Raw genomic sequence first — 12086 nt, forward strand, 5'->3', positions numbered from 1 at the left:
CCATATTAATTTTGATGACCTAGAGTTATTTAACATGCACCCAATGCACGGTACATGGGTGCTTTTACATTTCGCCTCTGTCGAAATGCAGCCACCCTACCCAGGATTTGATTCATGACCTCGGGCTTAGCAGTGTAGCAACAAAGCCACTTTGCCACCACAGTGGGTGCCATGAAGCAGGAGAAGGTCATGCGAGAGCAGGACATTGTGACACCCACTGTGGTAGCACAGGAGCTGAGATAGCGGGTTCAATCCTGGCAGCAGCAGTCACATTTAGATGGGGGCAAAATGCAAAAATATTCCTTTACTTAAGTTTAGGTGCATGTTAAAGAACCCCACATGGTCAAAATTAATCCTGAATCCCCTACTACAGCGTGCCTCGTAATGATGTTATGGTTTAGGCATGTAACACTCCAAAACTTAAAGGCACAACTAGACACTTTTGCAAATAATCATAGAATGGCCTCATTATTAAAGACGTCATCTCACAAATCTCATGCCACAAAAATCTTTCTACTCCTTCAATTACAAATGGAGTTATCGCACCAATACTCGGTTTTCTCTCTCCTTTCGTCTGTGCTAGCATACTGAAAGCTACACAGTGGAAAGCCAAGAGGGCAAAGCCCCAGCCAAAAGTTGAGCGTTGCAGTGGTGAAAGAGCTCATTGGGGCGCCCTGTGGCGGCTGCTGTAAGCTATGCTACACAGTACGCCACTGCCACCTCGAAGGCCATGCGCAGCAGGTGCAGCTACGCACAGTGCAGAGATGAAATTATTTTCCTGTCTTTTTAAAATTGCGGACATATATACTTTTCATTTATTTCACCCAAAGTGAGAAATCATGTATTAATGAGTATGCTCTTTCAATCACGAAATCAATCAATAGCGTTGGTGGGCCAGCTGCTTTAGATGATGCTGCACGACGACTTTGCGGAAGTGAGAGCAAGCAATTTTTCGCTGTGTTTGGCAGTAGATTGTGAATTCGCTGCTGCATGCAGTGCAGCACTATTTGGCCCACAGGTTCACGGCAGCCTCTACGACAACATTACTCAAAAGACTAGCGCAAATAACAGGGACACAGACAGAGGAGGCGACAGGACAAGTGCTAATCGCCTCCTCTGTCTGTGTCCCTGTTATTTGCGCTAGTCTTGAGTAATGATGTCACACCAACTAGCCCAGCTTTCTGCCTTGATCTCTACGACAAATTGGCAACATTCTCTTAGCATAAAGCATTTTAGGGCCCCAGGAAAGCAACACATTTTGACATTTGCTTCGGCTTGCTTGGTTGCCTCATATGGTGCTACTCATTCTGAGGCCCAATGTAGCACCATGGCAGACGACCCCGCAAGTTGAAGTGAGTGTCAAAACGTCACAATGCCCTGCTCCCATGTGACCACTTCCTGGGTGAAGACATCACGACACAGTAGAAATGAAAGGAAAGCTGGCTGCAAAAAATCCTACCACATTAAATTATTTCTGAGGTTTTCCAGTATTTTTTCTAGGGTTTAGAGGTCTCAGACCTTCATTTAAAGCAAAAATTGAGTAAACAATATCATAATGGGACACTAAAGGAAAATATTCGTCAAGCCAGATGGATAAACTATTTGTGTAGAAGTTCACCATTGGTTTCAGTGTGCCAATATGTCCCTCAGTTGAGTAGAAAACTGCTGTCAAAGGTCCCACTGCTGCTCCTCAATTTGAATCACTTGCACCAAAATGAGCACGAGCGAGTTTATGTAATCCCCACATGACCTCCCTCTATGGTGCTCTCTGTGAATCAGCCTGTGCTGAGATCACAGGAGGGGTGCAGTGATGATCAGAGTTAGGGTGAACACACGAGCGCATGGCCACACTTCATGAAGCACCAGTGCAGCTAGCATGCCCGTATATGAAAGCAAACTTTTCACAGGTGCAGTGTTGCCTGAAGGCGTGGCCTCGTATGTATAGATTTTGGGCTCGCCAAGCCTGTGTCACATTGAAGAGACTGACTTTCAGTAGTGTATTGACGTCACGGTGAAGCCAGCCTTTTGTTTGTGTACAGAATTTAAAAGGATAGCGGGTTCACCAACCTGAGCCTTAATGAAGTGCACAGGTCTTGGTAAACTTTTCCATCACAGAAAAACAATCTGGCCCATCTTGTCATTTCCAGCTGTTCACAAAGGCCATCAAATCCTTTCTCCTTAAGGCAAAACTGTTTGTTGACACCAATGCAGTTCATTTCACTAAGAGTCTACATGTGATGTGCAAATGCAAGACTGGCTTTATAGGCCACAACTATTCTTGTGCAACACTGCTGCGAGAGAAGTTTGGTTCAGTGTGCACAGCTTGGGCATGCCCGAAAAACTTAGAAGGCAAAATGGAGCTACATCTCGATGCACCACTGCACATGCACAGCTTTGCTTCAATGCATGGCCACACTGGCAATTTGCGGAGCATGGCCACAAACTCTGCTTATCACTGTACCATAGTTCACAACAGATGGCACCGTTGCTTTTGCATTTTTGTTTTCTCACTAGAAATGACTAATACGACCGCCATTACAGATGCCCATCTTTCAATCTAGCTCGACTTCGTATTTTCCGTTGGTGTCCTTTTAATGTGCAATCAATGCCCTTGAGTTCAGTACTTGTAGGCCTGAATTCATAAGCACACAGAAATGACATTAAATGTGGCAGGATGCCATGTAAGTAGAGCTCTCCCTCTCTCGTTTGAACACCATCACTCTAGCATCATCACTCTGGCCAGTTAAATCATGAAGCATAATATGCAGCAGAACTGAAAGTTAGGAGAGTTGGTACTGAATCATGCAGTGGGTTGCGCTATAAACACACAGATGGATGACATGAACACATACGTCACAAATTGTGCCTGTGTCGTCCGTGCCTTTCCTTCTTGTCCATGTGCTTATCATGCAACCCACAGCATGAACCATAACACTGATGTAACACAGAAGAACACATAGGAACAGGGGTTTCATCATACTTCATGCCACGCAGAAACTTTGAGGAGTCTGGACTGCTGCACTGATGATGCCTCTGCTTAACAGTAGGCAAATATACAACATTTGCCTCCACTTACAACGACATATCTCCACCTGTTACACATTACGTTTGCAACAGTTACAAGAACCCTGACAAAACAGCTATGTTCACACAATGCTCTGGGCAAAATATATATATATATATATATATATGTTTTTGTTAAGACTTGTGACTAAACACACACACACACACACACTTTTTTTCAGGAGCAAACCTTTTCTGTTGGGGCGATAAGATACACCGCTTCAATGTTTGGCAGAGGTTCTCGCTTCTTATTCAAATCTTCAACAACTGCATGGAAAAAAACAAGGGGGGGGGGGGGGGGGGTTAGTTTGCTCTAAGCACCATTCACACTTAGAACACTTTGTGCAAAGCAATATAATAAGGCAATTCCAATCAGCGTCAATCATGCAGCGAAGCATTAAATTTTATGCATATCTGGATGAGAAGTAGCAGAACGTTCAAAATACTGGAGATGGAACAGAAAAACTCACTCGTAATTCCTTCAGACGCGAGTTCATGCATCTTGCAGCAGGCGGAGATCATCCGCATCCCCAGCTGATCAACCACAAGAACCTTCCATTCTCCCTTTTTCTTGACCGTGCGGATAACATCGTTCGTGATTTCTGAAAGACGGACAGCACACCAATAATAGTGTAGAAGTGCGAACAAAAGCGATTTTCGTCTTAAACCACGCTTCATTATCCCGTCAACTACTTTCTAGTGATAAGCAGCAAACTAAACGCTACGAGCTGACAGCAAATGACCGCTACTCGTTATTTTCACAAGCACGCGACACGCTACGTTTTACAGACGACAACGGCGACCATAAAAGCAACTTTCAGTTTGTAAACCGTCTTACAAGGCCAGCTTCACGCTGAGAACCGGGTAAACGCATTGGCCGATGTGGTTATAAACAGGCGAGACAAGGAGGAATGGTGGAATGTAATGCAATGACCGTTACATCTAACAATAATGACTAATTTTCATTCACAAATTTTGGATAGCTGGCGCCGATCGAGCCGAAAATTCTGAGGAACCACAGCGAAGCTCCGCTCTCACACGCGAACACACCCCAGCAGCCCGGCGAAACCAACTATACTATCGTTTCCGATCACGAAACTACTCCAGTAAAATCGCGATGAGCTAAACAGCGCAGTGTATGCTTGCCAAAGTTGATCAGATGAAACACCACTAGCCATAAATGTAAACAGTACGTCGGCAATCACTCTTGATTGTGTGGGCGTCCGTCAAAGATGTAACAGAGCCAAGATGGGCGTGAACTGCTTAGGCGGTTTCTCATGCAGGCGCCTCACGAACTTCACGCAAAGCCACATTACGCAGAACTACTGCATGATAGCGACTCTTAAATGGGACACATAGGCCACCAAGTCAAGCATAATTTCCTGAACTGGAAAGTAAAGCTTACTTACTCAAGCCGACGACACTCTTCAGTGCCATTACACTGCCCTACTCGTCGTATCGTCAATAATGCGTCACACATCTGCGTCAAGAAAGCTTCCGACGCCAGCGAATCAGAACGCGGCGTTGCCGGTGCGCTAGTGCGCCGGTAGTAGCTTGCTTGCTGTTTTGAAATCAATTGCATAAAATTATTTTACAACAATTGCAGATAATGCTCCAAATATGTTTTAACGGGACAAATCACGCAACTCGGACATAAGAAAAGCAAAAATTCTAATAGTATTTCTCACCAATCGTTTTCCTCGTTGGTCGGTAGGATACGCATCGTCGTAGCGTGCTTAAAAGCAGTGAAGGACAAAATAAGCTTGGTTGGGCGGCGTTTGTCCAAACATAAAGCTTTACTGCTGTCTATTTAGCCTGAAATGAAACTTAGCTAATGCCAAGCTGGCTACGTAATAGTGTGAACTGCATTTATGAATGAGGAAGTATTCTACAATCCTGCCGGGATACATTGTAGCAACCAACGTTGGTAGCAACAGTCTTTGGGGGTCCGCGCTTGGTTTACTAAACATTTAATAAGGCAACAACATGTGTTCAGCCCGCGGAGTAGAAGACCCGCAGGGCCAACGCAGCTTGTGAAGTGACACATGTTCTGCTAATGAACATTAATCATGAATCTTTTGCCTAAAGCATCATCCGAATTCGCCAGTGAGCAATACTGGAACGAGTTCTTCCAGAAACGAGGAAAAGCGGCTTTTGAATGGTGAATGTTGTCTGTGCTTGCGCCTAGTGTACACTGCTGGCATTGCACGTGGCTAATGTTTACGTTTCTGTTTTCTTCCATAAAATAACGTTATACATTTTATTAGGTACGGAGAGTTCTGGCAGCTTGCAGGAACAATATGCAAATACTTGAAATCGACTGACAAGATCTTGATTGTCGGCTGCGGCAACTCGGCTTTGAGCGCAGACCTCTATGACACTGGTTACAGAAACATCACCAGCATTGACATAAGTGACGTGGTCATCCGGCAAATGAAAGGAAAGTATGTCGAGGCGCGGCCTCAGATGCAGTTTCTCCAAATGGATGCTACCCAGGTTTGTCTGTTTTGCTTAGTTAGATCCACATTACAGTAGACCAGGCTGAATTGGCTGAGCTGCGCTGTTGACTCTCAGTCTTTCCCCCCGCCTTCTTTTTCTCTCTCCTCTTCCCTATTAGTCAGGTACCTCGTTGTTTATTTTTATTTATTTTTTTCGTGTTTGCTTTTCAGATGCAGTTCAAAGATGATGAATTCAGTGTAGTATTGGACAAAGGAACAGTGGATGCACTAACTCCAGACAGTGATGATACTACAAAACTGCATGCTCTGCTTACCGAAGTGTCCAGGGTTCTCAGAGTTGGAGGTCGGTTCTTGTGCATATCACTGTTGCAGACTCATGTCTTGCAAGCATTGCTCAAGTGGTTTTCCTCAGAGTAAGATGTTCTTTGCCTTTAATTCCAGCTTTCATGGATGTACTGTTTTATCGTGGTCACCTTTAACATTCTGTGCGCCTGTGCTGTAAATTTTCTCTAATATTTTATTTTTTCAGCCCAGCTTGGACTTGGGTCATTCAGTTTCATCGCTGTGTGGATGCAGAAGCACAGGAGGAAAGTGCGTCGAGGCTAGTGCTGCCAGTGTTTGTAGTCGCCTTCACCAAACTCAAGCGGTTGCCAGGGCTTGAAACAGTTGGGTATTTTTTTGCATTGTTATAGCCAGCAATATCTTTTTGCCCTGAGGATTATATATGTGACTAAACTGCCACGGCACCATCCTCTTGTCCTCTATTTTGGATATTTGTGTATGTGTACAAAGTCAGCCCTAGGGTGTTAGCCAACACTGCTGACAGCAAAAGTGATGGATGTGGAGCTTCCTTTTAACCACAAGCATCACATAGTATGTGAGCTCAGGAGCAGGCAACTGGCCAATAAATGCTCATATGCTATCTCACGTTGTCAAGACTGGAAAATTTTAGGCCCTCATTATTTGTTAGTCACTACCATATGAATAAACAGACAGTGAGACCGGAGAAAGCACAGGGGAAACTAATTATGTTTAATTGAAATGTAGTAATGAAAGTGGACGAGAAGAAAGTGAACCACAGTCACTCATTGTAGAAAGGAAGACGTGCATGTCCGAGAGGTTGCTCGAAAAAAAAAAAAAAAAAGAGTTGTGCAGATCCGATGTTCCTGTAATATCTGTTGAGCAAAGTTTTCATGAAGGAGTTAATAAAATGCTATAAAAGTGTTCATCTTTCGCAACACATTTTGTAGCATAGCGATTTTGTGCCTGCCCGGCACGTGTTCAAAGCGCAAAAACTCCAACCACATCATCCACGCAGCTGCGCATTACATTGTCTCCAAGATTGGCCCACTTTTTATCACACCATCTCCTGGACTGGCCCAACTTACTTGGCCAGGAGCCAATTGAGAAGGCATGCCTCACTTCGTGAAGAAGGTGTAGAAAGTTTCACTTTAATAAAGGAATTAGGTGCTTGAAGGTGTATATTTATTGCACTGAAGATATTCAGGTACCATTTGTAGTTTTGCTGTGTAACATACTTACCATTCCGGAATAGCAGAAACCTTTCATTGGGGTGGATTATCCAAAAATGGGCACACACCCAGGGGCACATATTGAAGGGTGAAATCATAGGAAATAAATTAAAGAAGCCACTGAATGTGATGTGTTATTCTATGAAGTGGTCAGTGGGCTTTAGAGTTGCCTTGGAGCTGACCTATGATTAATAAAAATCGGGCCCCTCGATTGACTTATAGGTTGAGAATGCACGTACGAAAAAGATGTTTTATTTCCTACGTTTTGGCTGGGCTCTGGCCTATGTTGTGGTATTCCCTGATGAAGGCCGAAACATAGGCAATAAAATTCTTTCATACGTAGGTCCTCAACCTACAGGTGCCTGTTCGACTACCGGATCCAGGCAGACTCTCACTTTATGTATACATATGTAGCGAGAAATGACCCACACCAACCCTCAAGGCGTAGGCAATGAAATCTTTGCTTTAAAAAAAGTTGATTCACAGGGGAGTGCTAGCCATGATCTCCAAGGCTGTTACGAATATCGAACTGGCCTGCCTTGCACACTAAGCATTTCAGCAACAAGCATCTCTAAAGAGACCACCCTTCTGCACGTGGCTTCTTTGAGCACCTTCAGGTGGCTTTCCTTGCTATTTGTCATGGGCTTGGAAGCAAGTGTTGCTCCACTGCAACCACTGACATTGGTGGCACTAAAAAATTCACATGAGATTCACAATGTTTAAGGTAGCAGCCTCAAGCTTAACAGTAACATTAGCGTGATGTAATGATGCACATTCATTGTTGTAGCTAGGCATTAATACATTATAAATTATTGATACCATACTCCTTTAATTACCGATTTCTGACTGTAGACTGCCATGTGCATAACTTTTTTGTATAAAGTACTGATCTTGCCATTTGCAGGCCATTTACATATACATTGTTCTGTGTCCAAGTACTTTGATTAAGGATTTGGTTTATTGTGAATGTTTTTTGTATTAAGAAGGAGCTGGCAAGTGGCCTTGACTGTTGCACCGTTTAGAATATAGCAATATAAGTATTGCTAGCATAAATGTGTAAGCATTGTGCTCCTGTCTTTTCACCTTGCTAGAACCATCATACCTTCACTATGCACCAACTCATCGAGCGAACCACTCTAGTTATCTAGTATAAGTGTAATCTAAATTTTTGCCAGTGGCAAAAAAAAAAAAACAATGTAGTTGCTTGTCAGGCAGGAATTCATCTAGTCAGTGACAGCTTAAGAGTACAGTTGTACATACACTGCTAGTTAACTCAGATAATTTGTATAGAAATATCAGCTAATTATGTTTGATCATTTTCATGTTGTGACAGAGAGAGAGGTTTTTTTTTTTTTTTTTCAAAATCGTCATTTCTCGGGAAGTATGTTTTTGAGCACAGAGGACAGATGTGCAGTGCAATTGTGTGGGCGGATTAAGTATAGAAGCTGGTTGCATCATTTCAATTAGTTTTTTGGAAGTTGAGTCCATTATTGTGGTGCTCCTCGTGGATTTCATTGCACAGGTAACCGAGTTGGCCTTTGACCCTCAGCTGAAACCAAGACGCGTTCCTGCTTCCACTGTATACAGCGAAATTGCTTCCATTCAGCAGTATGCATTTCTTCGACATCATATTATCAAAAGGTATAGGGTTTGAAGTTGCACAATTTGTTTTTCACATGTTGAGTATGTGGTTGTTTTGCATTCCTTGCCATATTCTGTTTTGGTCAACGCTTAACAAAAGGTATGACCAGTAGGTTGGCTGCATGAAACTTGCAGCAGTAAAACAATATTCCATCAGTGAGATAACTGGTGGCTTCATGGTTTAGCTCCATGTGTCACATACCCTTTCCTCCACACCAAAAATTTCTTTACTATGACCACACCTGTTTTTGAGGCAATAACGATTTGCATCACACACTTCTTATTGTGTGAGCATTATGTGCAGTTAGTGGTGAATGACATATAATGTGAGTGTGCAGCATTTGTTCTAATAAAATATACTTATAAACATGCAGCTATAGGCAATCTGCTTCCAGTGCTATGTCATGGGTGGGGAAATGACATATTGGTGCAGAGAGAAAGTTAGAACTAACGTCTGGCCACAGTACTGCAAAGTCTTGCACATTTTCTTTTCCAAAAGCATCTGATGCGAGTGTAATGGCAGTCGTCACTTTCTCAGACACTAAGTGGTTGGCTCATGACAGATGGACACAAGCAGAATGTTAGCTTTTGCATGAAGCAGGGGAGGATTTCAGGAAGCAAGGCAGAGGGGATTGACAACTGCGTTGGTCTTGACAACTCTGCTGACCAGCAGCAGTTTCCTTTACTGAGTGGACAAGACACTTGATGTATTGCATACATATGCTTTCCTAAACAGTAAGAAAAGCAGCCAAAACAAAGCTAAAACATTGCCATGAGCAATCGTGCTTATGATTATTTTTAAGCTCTATTGGTAGATTTAACTTCAGTAAAGCAGATGGCTGACCACCACTTAAAAATTTCTGCGCCAGGTCCCTCTGGCATCGTATTCACATTTGACCAAGGCTGCTTTATTCATGATTGATTAGTTCTGTAATGGCACAAACACAGTTGCATACAGAGGAAAATTGGAACAGCTTGTTCACTTTTATTTTTGGCCATGGAGAGTATATCTGTAGCAGTGCGTGAATATTCAAAACTTCTGAATTAACGAATCAAATACAGTCAACGGCCAATTTCTTGAACTCCCTAGGGGCCGTGAAAACGTCAGAAAAAACGAATGCGTGCCTTTACTGCCCCCAAGGCTCAAATTACCACATGCACGTCTGAAATAACTCTGAAAGTCTGACAGTACACTTATTAGGTGTATTGGTGCTCGTACTTTGATAGAAGACAGTGGGTGACCGCATGTTTAATTAAGGAATACACACTGTGTCCCATGACAAATACCCCCTTTCCACTCTTGATATGCTTCACCGCAATACTTTGCATATGCTTCACTGCGCAACACCGCCATTATGCAACGCGTCGTGCTTCCCGAGCTTCCAAGACGTTGACGATGATTACAAAGGCGGAGTCGGCACCATTGCTAACAGCAGCAAACTGTTACAATTGAAAACACGACACCATACAAAAAGAAACTTGGTACCGAACGTCGAAATAGCCAGGCCTAGCGTTGCCGCGGAGGTGGCTACGACTGCCAGCGGATCTGTGTGCAAGAGCGCCGGTTAAAGGCAGCGAGATAATCAAAAGGGCGGGCTGTGGTGGATACGATTAATGCTGTTTCAGACTTGCGGTCATGGCAGAAAGTCTGGAAAATCGGACAGCGAAGGTGTTTTGCATCCGAAATTTCATGCGTTCTTATACATTGAACCTATGGGGTACCTGGCGGTGCCACGAAGGCATCCGAATTATCGGGCATGTCCGAAAGATCAGGCGTCTAAAAAATCAGTCGTTGACTGTAGTCATTATCTGTAAGCATGAATATTTTTTGAATAACTTTATAAATATCTAAGGACATCAGCTGTGCGCAGTTAAACATGACATTGGAGCAGAAGTTGGATAAATTTAATTCCTGCGGACATAGTATATGTATAGGACATGAGAACTTATATAGTCGTTGCTCAGAAAGCTAGACATAAGTGGCGATACAGCAATCATTCACAGTTCTCGAAGAGTCTTGTGTATACGAACCAGCTGCTTACTTTTTCATAATGCTCCATTTATGCTTTTAGTAAACAATGCTAAATAACGTGCAGTGCAGTGACAGAAACTTAGTAATGTTATAAATACTAGTATATGAACATCGCTTTGTATTAATTGTGAAGATGGCTGTTCATTATTCGAACACTATTCTAAAGGTATTTAATATTTGATTCGATTCACTTCACTTCTCCTATTCGATTCATATAGGATTCAGTCTCAAAAATTACTATTCACACACCCCTATACATTTGTATAAAGAAACATTGAAATGTTATTACAGTTGTGACTTAATTAGTATAGTAAATAATTAATTGGTAATTGGTTTATCAAGCTACCCACAGTTGAAACATCACTCTAGCATAGCAAAAATGCAACTACGGACTTTGCATTAAGTTTTATTCTTAAACCAGCATTTCAAGGCATCAGAGTGCAGTATAGTATATTTTATGTTGTGCATTACAGACTGGAGGAATGCTAAGAAACTTCAGACTTTTGTAGCTTTCATGCAGAGAAAGGACCCAAACAAGCAAAAGTGCCATAAAATCTATTACATCACATAGTAATGTTACACATCAGTTCGGCTCAAGAACCAAAGGGGCAAGTTTGGCTTTTGTATTTTATGCTAATAAGCCACCTTTTTCTTTGACAAGCAAATGCAAAGAATGCTCCAGTGCAATTCACTGTTTCCCCTCAAAGGACCCTGTGGCATTATGAAAGGTGTGGATTGAGTGTCTGATGTTAAATGGAATCTTCACACATGGTTCCAACATTTTTGAGTAAGCCTTGTATGAATGGGGTTGTTGGAAATCAAAGGTAGCCATTGCCACACCCTTGCAACCTTTCCCTCCTTTTGTTCCAACTGGGTTTGAAAATGCGCTTTCGTGTCCATCCAAAATGATGGTGCTGTTGGCTCATCATGTACCTCAGAGTCACATGGAACTCCTATCAGTTATGCCAGCCTATCTCAGAGACTAGTTTTATCTGTGTAGTGGGATGATTCTCTATCACTAAAAGGTGCCACTGCTTGAACGTTCAAAAGCAAAAGTTAAGGTAGAGGCTATATCTTGTAACAGTCTGTTTAACCCTCTAAGTGCCATGGACGAGTCTTACTTGGTCACAACTTTTTTTGCAAAAAGTGTGCCAAGGACGAATCAGTCTCGGCGACGTGTTTGGGTACGTTTTCTATGTATATGTAACAGGCCGGGCTCATCCAGTCTATTTTGACGTTTTGGCGAGTTCCCTCTTTGGCTGCTAGGGGGCCTGCAGACTCCGTCCGGCACAGGTATTAAAAATAGCTGCTGCCAGTTACATGTAGCCGCACCCATCGCGAGAGCACAGTTTTTGTTTC

At 42.8% G+C, this 12086-nt stretch overlaps 2 protein-coding genes across 3 annotated transcripts in view; one reads left to right on the forward strand and one right to left on the reverse strand.

Moving 5' to 3' along the window:
• Positions 1-4619, reverse strand: part of Rop (Syntaxin-binding protein Rop) — a 90145-nt gene extending 85526 nt beyond the window's left edge. For both annotated transcript variants that reach the window (XM_070521592.1, XM_070521591.1), the window contains exons 1-3: positions 4473-4619; positions 3534-3665; positions 3254-3330 (exon numbers count right to left, since the gene is read on the reverse strand). In XM_070521592.1, the coding sequence (XP_070377693.1) occupies positions 3254-3330; positions 3534-3665; positions 4473-4500 (237 nt within the window). In that variant the 5' untranslated portion in view covers positions 4501-4619. The remainder of the gene's footprint in view (positions 1-3253; positions 3331-3533; positions 3666-4472) is intronic.
• Positions 4620-4764: 145 nt separating this feature from the next.
• The window catches only part of LOC139047675 (eEF1A lysine and N-terminal methyltransferase-like), a 37204-nt gene continuing 29882 nt past the window's right edge, over positions 4765-12086 (forward strand). The window contains exons 1-5 of the mRNA XM_070521587.1: positions 4765-5224; positions 5331-5559; positions 5733-5935; positions 6052-6187; positions 8577-8695. Coding sequence (XP_070377688.1) covers positions 5133-5224; positions 5331-5559; positions 5733-5935; positions 6052-6187; positions 8577-8695 — 779 coding nt within the window. The 5' untranslated portion in view covers positions 4765-5132. The remainder of the gene's footprint in view (positions 5225-5330; positions 5560-5732; positions 5936-6051; positions 6188-8576; positions 8696-12086) is intronic.

The sequence above is a fragment of the Dermacentor albipictus genome, chromosome 1 (assembly GCF_038994185.2).
Source record: "Dermacentor albipictus isolate Rhodes 1998 colony chromosome 1, USDA_Dalb.pri_finalv2, whole genome shotgun sequence".
In the NCBI taxonomy this organism is placed as follows: domain Eukaryota; kingdom Metazoa; phylum Arthropoda; class Arachnida; order Ixodida; family Ixodidae; genus Dermacentor; species Dermacentor albipictus.